Genomic DNA, 12,584 nt, shown 5'->3' with positions numbered 1-12,584 from the left:
GGCATGACGGAGTGTGTGTGTGTGTGTGTGTGTGTGTGGGCTGTGCGCTGAGAGTGGGCATTTCTCCCAGAAAAAGCCTGCATGCTCAGGATTATCCTGCAAAGCATAAATCCTCATTATTCTTTCGTTTCTAGAGTGTGTTTAGAGCAAAGAAGTAAAAGAAACGATCTCAGTCAGATGAGAAAATTAGAAATCTTATATACCAGGTGAAGTGTGTAATTTTATTGGTTTTAAAATACTTTCTCCTATCTCAGCTTAATACACAGAGACAACTGTAAGTAAGATATTCATAGGCTGATTCCCGCAGTAAATGTATTAATTTCTTAAATGAATGCACTCTTTAGATAACGCTTTAATAAATAAATAAATATAATAATAATAATAATAATATCTAGAGTAAGTATATTATTATTATTTTTTTTTTTAAATGCCAGGATTGTTTGAGACCGCTTGATCATCCTAAAAGTTCTTGTGCTGTCAGTATCACATAAAAAAACAATTAAGCATTACATTAATAACACTTTACAATAAGGTTCTATTTGTTAACTATATTTAATGCATTAACTAATATTAACTAACAATGAGCAATACATTTGTTAGAGTGTTTATTATTCTTTGTTAATGTTGATTATTCTCAGGTCCATCAGCTAGCATTAATAGAAACAACTTTTCATTTGAAAAATGTGTTAGTATATGTAATTAACTAAGAGTAATAAATGCTTTTTTAAATGAAGTATTTTTCCTTGTTAGATCATGTTAACTAATGTAGTTAAATAATGTTGACAAATGGAACCTTTTTAAAGTGATACCATTACATTTTTATAGATTCATTATCTGAGTGTGTGTCGACATGCCATCAGTAGTTTTCATTTCTTTAAATGCTTTAAATACTTAAATAATAAATGCACTTTAAACTTTGACATTTGAGCTGTATTTGAGGGATGAAAGAACAGGTTTGTGTTACTAACTGTCTCTGCATGTTGACCTCTGGGGTCAGGAACATTGATCGGCCCATTATGGAAGGTTATGACCCGAGACATGGAGAAAACAGGCAACCTCACTAAAACACGTGTTTAAATGTCATGAATGACTGGCTGGTTACACGACACCACTTCTATTCTCCCCCTGTCTAAGAAAACCAGTGTTTAAATGTTAAAATGTTAGAATCATTATTATACTCATACCTTTTGTTCTTTTAATATTTTTAATTGTTTTTAGCTCTATTTTTTTGTTTTCATTTAAATGTTTAGTTTTTAAATGTTGTTGTATGCATTTGTCATTTTTATTTAATTTATTTTATTTTCTTAAATTAGTATATATATATATATAGTATTTATAGAGATTTAGCTTTTAGTTTTAATTACTTTTTCTTGTTTGTAAGTCGCTTTGGATAAAAGCGTCTGCTAAATGACTAAAAGTAAAGTAAAGTAAATGTAAACGAGTGCAGTTTCAGCCCTTTAAAGGGCACAGAAAACAAGAAACGGAGACTCAAAATATCCTCTCATTTTTTACACTCGTCATCTTTGTTACCGTCAGAAAAACAACCCCATTAAATAAAGGCCTCTGAGGAACATGCTCCTATTCAATGTTAAATTATTGGCCTTTATTTATTGATGCATAACATAACGGTTCTTTTGACTGGATAATTGAATGCTGTTATAATAAGTTATAAAGCAAGAAGTTGTTAAGAAAAAGCAAAAGCTGCAGCTTTTCACAAATTAGTGTTGTTCTCTCTCTTCTGTTTGTAGATAATGTCGTAGACATTTACCAGCGAGAATTTCTGGCCCTGAAAGACCGTCTGCACTCCGCTGAGCAAGAGAACCTCAAACGCTCCAAAGAGCTCAACCTGGTGCTGGACGAAATCAAGCGAGCCATCGCTGAGAAACAAGCGCTGCGGGACATCAACCGCACCTGGAGTAGCCTGTCAGGTCAGACTAAGCAACACCACAACATCCCGGAACAACAGAGGATGGTTTTATATCAACCAATCACTGTCCTTTGATTTTAGGGCTACAATTAAAGGAGTAGTTCACCCAACAATGAAAATGTAGTCATCATTTACTCACGATCACATCATTCCAAATCTGTTTGACTTACTTTTTTTCTGTGGGACATAAAGAATGTGTTTTAAAGAATGTTTCAACTGTTTTATCCATAAAATGAAAGTCATTGGTGTCCAAAACAACAAAAATATTTCGCCAAAAAAAAAACAATAAAATTTTGTATAATTCCACAGAAGTCAGTCTTACAGATTTATGAGTAAATGATGAGAGAATTTACATTTTTGTGTAAACCGTCTCTTTAAAGGGTACATTAAATGACTTTCTTCAGATAAACACAAATGAATATTTAAAAAAAAAATCCATGTCTGTCATGTAATGGAAGCAAATATCGCATAGCTTCAAAAAACCACACAAAGTGAACACAGTGGTGTGTGAGACAAATACTAATATTTGAAACTTCTTTATCTATAACCATTGCTTACAGCCAACTCTCATACGTTTGACATAAGCGACATCACATTGTGAAGCATGTGCGAGAAGTGCATTTAACTCATATATTTTGTGGTTTCCATGCCAAAAATTTCTGTTCAGTTATAAAGGATCACATCATGCCCAGCTGTCAGCTGTGTTTTCAAAATGTTTTTTATTTTTTACTTATGACATGTCTTTTCATTAGGAATATCATTAAGCTGCTACTTCTATTAGCTATATAGTATAAATGTAAATATGAAGGGAATAGGCCTCTAAAGACAAAGTCTGAGCATTGAAACATATGCAAGTAAGATTTAATAAACTCAAAGCTCTTTTTTTGTTATAATTTCTTTGTCTTCTGCTTTATTCTCTTTCTTTGCTTCCTGTTAATTAATTTTAATGCTCAGAATTTTGAAGACAACAATAATTTAAAATTCAATAATACCCAAAAACAATAAGACATATGTTTTTAAAAATGTTTATTTCTATCCTTTGATTTTATTTCTTTATTTCTATTTATGGTTTTTGTTGTTTAATTTTTTTGTATCCTGGCTGTGTTTTTAAATCTATAAAACCATTTTTTCTTTTTAAAGAAGTGACCGTTCTCTGTGCTTCTGCAATACATTTCTCTCAAGCTTCACAACGTGCTGATGTTTACATGTACAGCATGTATGACAGATAGCAGGAAGCCATAATTAAAGAAGTTAAAAATATTAGTATTGTTTTTACACACAACTATCATTCTGCTTCAGAAGACATTGATTCATTAAGTGAGATATAGATAATTTAGAGATATAGATAATTTTTCATCCGTGGTCATCAGGGGCCGGTTGCATAAAAGGTTTAGACTAGTCTTACAAGTTAGCCATCTATTTTTTTTTTTCTTTAAGACTGATAATATGTATTAAATTCGGTTACATAAAGACGGATACGTTGAATCCAAAAAATAAGATGGCTAACTGCTAGCTGGTCAGACTAGTTCTTAAGACACTGTCTTAACACACAGGATTTTATGCAACTGGCCATAGAAGAAAGAAAGTCATGCATGTGGATGTATGTGTTTTGGATGGAGAATTCCTTTTAAGTATATGACTGGTTCATATGTATGCTACTCCAGTAGTGACTGGATCCAAGATCATGTGCAAATAGTTTAAACCAGCTGACTGTTATAGTCACATATTTTTGTGTGCTTGTCATCTCATTCAGATGAGACCAAGCTGAAGCTGTGGAACGTGACCAGCAGTAAGAATGTTCTTCAGCTGCCCAGTATCTTCCACCATCTGCCGCACCTGCTGGCCAAAGAGACCAGCCTCCAGCCGGCCGTGCACATCGGCCAGGGCCGCACCGGAGGTTAGTGCGAGAAAACAGCCCTGTAATGAGTTTCTCTATGTGACGTTTGGTAGGTTTTGTTACATTCTCCTCCAGGCCTGTCTAGTTATACGGATTCAGTGTAAAATATGGGTTTGGTGCCTCTAGTGACCTGCTGCTGTCAGATGAGTTCATGCAATATTGTTGAATCTCTGTATTCACTGTCTCAGAGGCAAATGTTGTTGAATGTGCGACTAACATGAAGCGGTTTATGACTAACGCTGAACACAGAAGAAAACCCTGAAACGGCAAACATCAGTATCTGCTGAGATATGTCATCTAACATATTCTTATTTCTATGTCTTGTATGTCGTTAACAAATACTTCTGTATTTGTTGGTTTATATCGGCTTTTATAGGTCTGTGAGCTCGTATTTAAATTGCTATTTAATTTTAATCAGTTGATCAAAAGGTAGCACAGATAAAAAAGATGTGATGACAGACAGTGATGTTAGGACCATATCTAGAGTTCATCTATTCCTTTAACAGTTTAGGCTGCTAAATTAGTACTAGTTACCCTTCTCAGTCGACAATAAGAACACAATAAATAGTCATTCCTACTGTAATAAAAGTAGAATGAATACACACTGAACATTTCAGGTTTGAACACCTATATTTCCTCTAGTGTTATATTTTTAACATTGAAAATTTTAGAGCAAGGACAAACTAAATTGGTCAAAAATGACAGCTCAGACTTTTACATTGTTACAATATGAATTTCAAATATATGCTTTCTATTCATCAAAGAATCCTGAAAGAAAATACATCAACATTTTCGACAGTGATAATAATCAGAAATGCTTCTTGAGCAGCAAATCAGCATTTTGTTATGATTTCTGAAGGATCATGTGACACTGAAGACTGGAGTAATGATGCTGAAAATACAGCTTTGATCACAGGAATAAATTACATTCTACAATATATTCAAATGAAAAAAATGTTAAATTGCAGTAATATTTTACTGTATTTTTGCCAAAGTAAATGCTGATGGTGGTGAGCATAAGAGACTTCTTTCAGACCTCAAACTTTTGAACATTATTGTACGTTGTGTGGTTCCTATTATCTGCCTTGCATGATGATCTCATCATCCTGTAATACCCAATTTTAGTGACACTCTGATGTGCATTTATGTCCCTTTTGCCTGGAGACCTGGAAGAGCAGTTTGAAAAATATGCCCTCATAAATGTAAAAAATGCAGCTGAAAATAAAAAAGTTAATTTCATCGTCTGGGTCTTTGCGATCCTCTTACCTCATATCTGCCAAACGCTTATTATGTCATCACGCTCAAAATATGGTCTCTCTGTCCGACTCATGAAAGATGTCGTACCTCTCTCCATCTCCTGTCCCGGCTCTCTGCCCAGCTGTGTCCGGGTCTCTGACCCGTCTGAGTGGACAGTTCTCTGGGGTGCTGTCCAACACAGCCTCAGCCCCCGGTAGGGAGGAGACGCTCGCTGTCCCGCAGGCTCTCCATCCAGCTTTAATTAGGACTGAGCTCTTAGAAATGCAAATGCACAGTCAGACAGGACTCTGCATGCTGAAGTGTGTGTGTGAGTGGTACAGTATGCTTTAGTGGGGATCTGTCAAAAGTGAATGCACTCGGGGCTCATTAGTGACTGTCTCTCTGTCTCTCAGTGTCGATAGTGATGGGGGTGCCCAGTGTGAAGAGAGAGGTGCACTCCTACCTGACAGACACGCTGAGCTCGCTGATGTCAGAACTGAGTCCGGCCGAGAAGGAGGACTGCGTGATTGTTGTCTTCATTGCCGAGGTAAGATCATAACAACAAGAATATGGAGAATGGATACATTTTTTTATGAGAATATAGCATTTTTCGGTAATACTTTACAATAGGGAACACATATTCACTATTAATTAAGAGTTTTCCCTCAGTAAACTGCTAATGTGCTACTTATTAATATTTAGTAAGGTAGTTGTTAAGTTTAGGTATGGTGTGGAGTAAGGGATCTAGAATATGGTCATGCAGAATAAGGCATTGATATGTGCTTTATAAGTACTAATAAACAGCCAATATGCTAGTAATATGCATGCTAATAAGCAACTAGTTAATAGTGAAAATTGGTCCTTAAAATGAGACCTTTATGAGACCCAGAAATGTGATCTGTGTGTGTTGTGTAATCATGTATCATATGTGGGTAACTCACATCTTGTTTTCTCGTGACTTTACCTGCTTTCTCTAGTAGATCCAATAGTAATTATGATTTATATATATAGCTCCAAAAGAAGCCAGAAGTGACTTTTGATTGACTTTATTAGTGAGTCACTGAATCACACCAATTTATTCAAATTCATCCAGTGTATAAAAAAAGTCTCTTTAAGAGTAAATCATTGAATCATTTACCGACCAATTAGTTCGAAATGCTGATTCACTCAGCAACAAAATGCCTCTGCTCAGTGTTGCTCTGAGATGTGCAGTGGTAAATTTTGCTTTGACTTTAAAGGTACAGTATGTAATTGTAACAGTGTTCGAGTTCAGGGAAGAAAGAGGTGGGAACCGGCATACGTTTAACATAAATTTTAATAAAATAAATAAACAGCAAAACAAAAGTAAGCAGCAGCCCCTCAGTCATCACTTCACTGTCATCACTTCTCCTTTTATTCTGTGTGTGATGCAGGTGCTAACCATTAACATTTGCTCCACCGGCCTCGCTCCGCCCCCACAGCTCTCAGCCCCGCCCCACTCGTCACAGTAATACTGACAGCTAGTGGTTTAAATGGGTAGTGCAGTCCAAATTCTAAATATTGTTTGTCCCACCCCCTCCTCCTCAGACTCGATGCTCACACCGGTTGCCAGATTGAGCACACGCAACAGGAGTGAGCATAAATGACAATCGAAGGCGACAAGCCTTACACTGTAAGCTGATGAGTTGATTCATCCACGGTTTGATATGCCTCTGGTCATAGTGGGTTTTAGATGGATGCCGAGGCTGTTTAGGTCAAGTAGAATCTGCGATCTCTGATCCAGTTAGTTTGCTGGCTTCCATGTATGCAGTACATGTTATCCAACTACTGGCAACCCGGAGTGTCGAAATCCTATTGTGTAAATTGGTAGTGTGCGGAATCACACCGACCAGAACAAAAACAGACATTCTGACACAGAGCACACATTTAAAAAGCAGAATAGCTGGCTGCAGCGTTGTTTTTCTGAGAAACAAGCATGTGAACTCAGGATGTTTCCTAAATATCTGCAATTATATTATGGTATTATTATCCTTTATAGTACAGTCAAAAAATTACATACAAGACCTTTAACTGTTGCTCGACCTGAGAGTTCCAAACAAAGTGAAAGGTTGGCCTAAAAGTGTGTCTAAAATGTAAGTTACTCAGTATTAACTTCTTGTTTATTGAATTGTTGAATAAATCAATGTCACACTTGCATTTGTGATGTTTTTCCAAATATTGCACAGCAATGATTACCATGCTGATATTTGGGAACAACAGTCTTGTTTGTGTGGCATTGCTTAAATAAAAACATATCATCTGATGTATTAGTTCCTCAAATTGCTTCGGTGTAATTAGGTACTTTTTGTTACTAGCTTGTTACTTAGCTAAAGACTTTTCTAAACTAGTAGTTTTATTGTAGTTTATCTACTTTAAGAGTAGTCTGTAACTTTTAGAAGCTACTGTACTGTTTGCAGGTCTGTTTCCCCAATGATTATAATGCTGGCTTGTGTAGCACATAATAACACATCACTGCCCTGCTGTTCAGTCATTAGTGTCTGTACACAGCCCAGTTAACACAAGTTGTGTCCCAAATGACATACTATACACTGTGCACTTATACTATGCACTGTGTACTCTACCATCTAGTGTATGAATCTGATAACCCATCCCATACAATATAGTTGGCAAGTAGGCATATTTCGACACGGGTAATGAAAACACGGCAATATCCACTTTTTTCCTATGCTGCATTATACACATTACAGTTCAGAGAGAGAAAACTGTTAAAAGAAACAGTGTAATGAAACAATTATAATTATAGGAACTATAGTGATGAGAGTGAAGTTATATTCATTTTATGCTAAATATATTGTCTGATATTTTTGGATTTGGGGGTGAAATGGACCTGATTCTGAATTCTGTGAGATTTATCATTATAGGCAGTGTTTTATTTCCAATTAAGTTTTTATGAGAGCATTGAAAAAGATTTCTTGTAGATAACAGTGTATTAACAGATGTTTTATGATAAAAGCAGTAAAGCATCATCCTGTGTTTGACCACACTAAAATGATTATATCACAAGGATATTGTGCCCTAGACATCCTGTACACTGCTGAGTGTGTTTGAGCCGTAATGGTTTGTTAATAGCGAGAATTGGACCTTAAAATAAAGTGGGACCGAACTTGACCATTAATAAAGCATGGTCTGTAAGTGAGTTATGTTAATAGAATATAATAGAATAAATGTATGGTACTCCTCGTTGTCACATTTCTTTGCTTTCCACACACCTGCAACTTATTCAGATTCAAGCAGACCCATTTACATGTACTTTGCATATACAGTTTAGATGCATGCCAGTCAGTTTCACTGATATACAGCATGGTTCGGCTTTCAGTTGATGCAAATGTGTTGACATAAAGTCAGACCGCAGAGAAAGATGTGCTTTGTTGATGTCTCACAGGAACTCCTTACTGTTCATTTGATTGCAAGAAACACTAGTGGTGTTTGCTAAGGCAGGCTATACTATTAATATTAATATTATAGCTATTAATATTGCTCATGTAGCAAATTAGCTCAAAAGGTAAATGTATATAAATAATTACTATTAATTATAATTAATCACAATTATTTATATCAGCTGCCAGTAGTATCTGTAGCAGAATTAATATTACCATCAACTAATCTTTTTGTCCAGCGAACATTCAGTGTAAATTCATATCAACTCTAAGAAATTATATTTTCATGGCCATAGAAAATAACTTTCTTACAGTACTAGTGCATTAGAGCAGAGGTTCCCAACCACCGGGTCGCGGCCCAATACCGGGCCGTGGAAGTGTTGCTACCATGCCGCAAGAACGTTCTGGGACAAATGTGTATGACACTCTGTTATTTATTGGTGCGTTAATGATTGTTCTAATTATTCTGTTTTTTCGTTTGTTGTGGGCTAATTAGTAAATTAATGATTGTTCTGATCTGTCATAGGCTATATTAGGGGTTAAACAGATCGCAGTTGATCCGTGATACGTACGGACCAGGCCCCACACTTCGGCACGAATGTGATTCGCAGATTAATTTGCCAGTTTACAAGTTCAAGCGATTTTAAACCACAAGAAGAAACGAAAGAGTAATCAATTCGTTACTCACGCGCTGTTTTCAATGTGTGCACAGCAGCTGCACACACCTGAAGCACGCACAGAGATGTGTTTCAGACAGTGCGCAAATTCTTCTTTCACGTCTCCTTGCGTTTGAGATACATACACATAAAATTGTCAAAAAACCCTTCTCGGCATTCTCATCCTCTGTGCTTTAAATATTTTTTTCTTGCTTATGTGAAAAATCATCCGTTCCGTGACTCAAAAACCACAATATGATCTGTTGAACCACTAATATACAGTATATATATATAAACCCCACCCCACTCCAGCCGGTCCGCGAGAATATTTTCAAAATATAACAGGTCCGTGGTGTAAAAAAAGGTTGGAGACCCCTGCATTAGAGCATGTAACAAGATCAGGAATCGTTAAAGGGATTATCTACAAGCAGTGGCTGAATCTGAAACTGTAATTCAACTCATGTAATTTGTGCACAAAGGTTTTATTAACTAAACACACAAAAAACTAGTCTAACAAACATACACGCACACTCATACATAAAGGGGAGTTAAAGTGGATGAATGAAGAGAAACTAGAGAATGCAGCTATGGAAAATGAGTCAGTTAACCACCTGAGTGAAACCATCAGTGCCGTTTTATAACGGGGTCTACAGCTTATACTAAACCTCTGTTTCGTTTAGTTAAATGTATGATACTTGCATTGCCTTGGCTGTTCAACGAGCGTCCGGATGCAGTCTCGGATGAAAGTCTTGATGGTTTGAAGGTTTGGTGGTGTTGGAATTGCGATCACGTTCTTCCGGGTTTGAAGAGTGATGAACTCCAAAGATGTTACTCTGACTCGGTGGTGATTGGGAGAGTTTTCTCTCAGATGGAAAGTGAAGACATGGCTTGCTGCAACTTTGATGTCCTGTCGGTGCGGGGGAGGCCCCATGGGTCGCGGTCGGACTGGATGTCCAAGAGGCAAGGATGTAAGAGCACCCAAGAAGACAGAAGAGAGAGGTCACGGATGTGAGGCCTTTTAACTTCTGTGGAGATCACTCCTCCATGGGGTCGGTGAGCCAATGGTAACTTAAACTTTCGGAGGGAAGTTTATGACTCTTTGTCTTCGAGCATGGTGTTTTGCATATGTAATGGATTGGGTGCTGATACCAAAACTATTAAAGATTCTTAGAACACTAATATGTTGCATGGGTAACAACATATAATATACACTCTCATTTAGATCATTAAAATACAAACTCATAGATACCAAACATGGTATAGGTGAGGTTATAATAACTAGGGATTCTGTCATAAAGCATGCATAAAACAGTATACAATACAAAAGACAATATACAAGAACAATAATAATACACACAATGACCTGGGGATATGCATGTTCATTCACAGGAAGGTTTGTCTATGAATTAATTAAAGAAAGTTTTCTATGGTCAGTATGTCTCTGTTCAAAGTGAAACTCTCTGAATACCATTGAGTTGTAAAGTTTAGCTGGTTACTGTGGTAACCAGAGGTCTGTTCTGTCGATGCGATGGAAGGGTCCATAGTGTCACGGTCGGGGTGGAGAGATGAGGCAAGGACTCAAAGATGCAGGAAATTGGCTCTATATTAATAGTAAAAAAAATATAAACAAAAACCACCCCGAGGGGGAAAAACAGGCAGGAAGGCCAGAACAGGGCACAGCATGGCAAGGCAAGGGAAGGCCAGGACAAGAACAGGTAGAGCAGGCCCAAACCAGGAACACACAGACACATCCAACCACATATGACAACGAAGAAGCACAGGACTGCAAACACAAGGAGAATAAATAGGGAGACAAACGAGGATGGTAACGAGGGAGACACAGGTGGAGTAACTGAAACAATAATGAGAACAAGAAGGGCGGGGTCAGACAATAGACTGGAGAGTACATGGCACCAACAAAAACAATGACAAGCCATGTGCTCACAAATAGACACAGGAGTGCCCTCTGGTGGCTGTCCTGGGCACACCAGCTGAAGACTGTGACACATAGACCCTCATAGTTGGCTTGTTGGTTGAGTGAGGGGTGTTAGGGATTATTTTTTAAATATAACAAATAATTGCGTGTCTGATTTGTCCAGGCGTTACACTCATAACCTCGACTCTAAGTATTAGATCGTACACCATTGCATTTTGGGTGTGGCCTCTTTTGACTTGAGCCGGTAAGCAGCCACCTAGAACATGCTGTATAGCATCATCAGCAGTGCTAAATACACTCCAAGCACTCCAGCAACCAAATAGCAACATGCTAAAAACACTCAGAACACTTTAGCAGCTGAAAAACAATATGCCAAAAAAAGCACTCTGAACACTCTGATACTGAACACCAGCAAGCTTCATTAAAACCATTCCGAACACTCTAGCAACCAGATGGCAACACACTAAAAATCCTCTCTGAACACTTTAGCACCCGAATAACAACAATCTGAAAACCACTCAAAACACCCATAGCAGCACCATTGTGGATGTCCTGAGGATGTCCGCCCCCCCGCCCCAGGAAATGTAAAAATCTTGTTGATTAGCATAAACTGTCTCACGGATACACAAGATTCACATCTCGTGCATACATTTTTCGACCCTTTTTTGAAAAGAGGATTTAAGAGGATTTATTTCATATGACAGAGGCTTTTGGAGTGCTGTCTTTTTGTTCTGTGATCAAACCAGAGATGTGCACTCAAGTTAGTGACTCGGACTGGAGTCGCACTGGAGTCGCATTTTTATAGACTTCAGACTTGACTCAGACTCCAGCGACAAAGTTATAAACCCCAAACTTCCTATTTGTCTGAAAAAGCAGCAATTCCCATTTCTCTGGAATCGAAAGGTTTGGCCAAAGTTGCTGCAAGTGTTTCCTCATCATCTATCACTCGTTCTCTTCCCTGTGTGTCAGGAGTCACTCTGATAGTTTAGAAAACAATGACTTAGTCATGAGAGATCTGTGGGAAATAATGAGGATTTGATGAGTCCGGCAGGTCATGAACACTGACACAGTGTCTGGATCCTCACATTATGCCCTCGTACGCTGTCCTTGAGTTTTACTGTTCTGGCTCCATTTGACACAATAGGGTACATTAATAGTGCCTCAAAACAGCTCTAGAGTATTTGAACACTTAAAGGGGTGGTTCACTGTTTTTTTTCTAGGTGTAACAAAGTTCATAGTCACGGGAAGAAGGAGATGGGAACCGGCGAACAATTAAACATTTTAATAAAATAAACCAACACAAAATGAAAGTAAAGCGGCAGCCCCTCGCGGACGACTGCCGCACACAAAACACAAAATAAAATCCAGGCCTGGTCCTCTCTCGTCTTTCACTGTCGTAGCTCCTCCTTTTATCCTTCCGGAGCTCCTCCGTGGGACTCGAGACCGGTGAGTGGCGCAGGTGTCGTGCATTAGCAATTACTCCACCGGCCTCGCTCCGTTCCCACGGCTCTCGGCC

General features: G+C 37.9%; 1 protein-coding gene across 1 annotated transcript in view; it reads left to right on the top strand.

The window, feature by feature from the left end:
* The window catches only part of LOC107667462 (alpha-1,3-mannosyl-glycoprotein 4-beta-N-acetylglucosaminyltransferase B-like), a 146,844-nt gene that overhangs the window by 86,672 nt on the left and 47,588 nt on the right, over positions 1 to 12,584 (top strand). The window contains exons 2-4 of the mRNA XM_016459134.1: positions 1,749 to 1,928; positions 3,681 to 3,824; positions 5,474 to 5,607. Coding sequence (XP_016314620.1) covers positions 1,749 to 1,928; positions 3,681 to 3,824; positions 5,474 to 5,607 — 458 coding nt within the window. The remainder of the gene's footprint in view (positions 1 to 1,748; positions 1,929 to 3,680; positions 3,825 to 5,473; positions 5,608 to 12,584) is intronic.

The sequence above is a fragment of the Sinocyclocheilus anshuiensis genome, unplaced genomic scaffold, assembly GCF_001515605.1.
Source record: "Sinocyclocheilus anshuiensis isolate Anshui unplaced genomic scaffold, SAMN03320099.WGS_v1.1 scaffold1547, whole genome shotgun sequence".
NCBI lineage: Eukaryota > Metazoa > Chordata > Actinopteri > Cypriniformes > Cyprinidae > Sinocyclocheilus > Sinocyclocheilus anshuiensis.
This window is presented reverse-complemented; position numbering and strand designations above follow the sequence as displayed.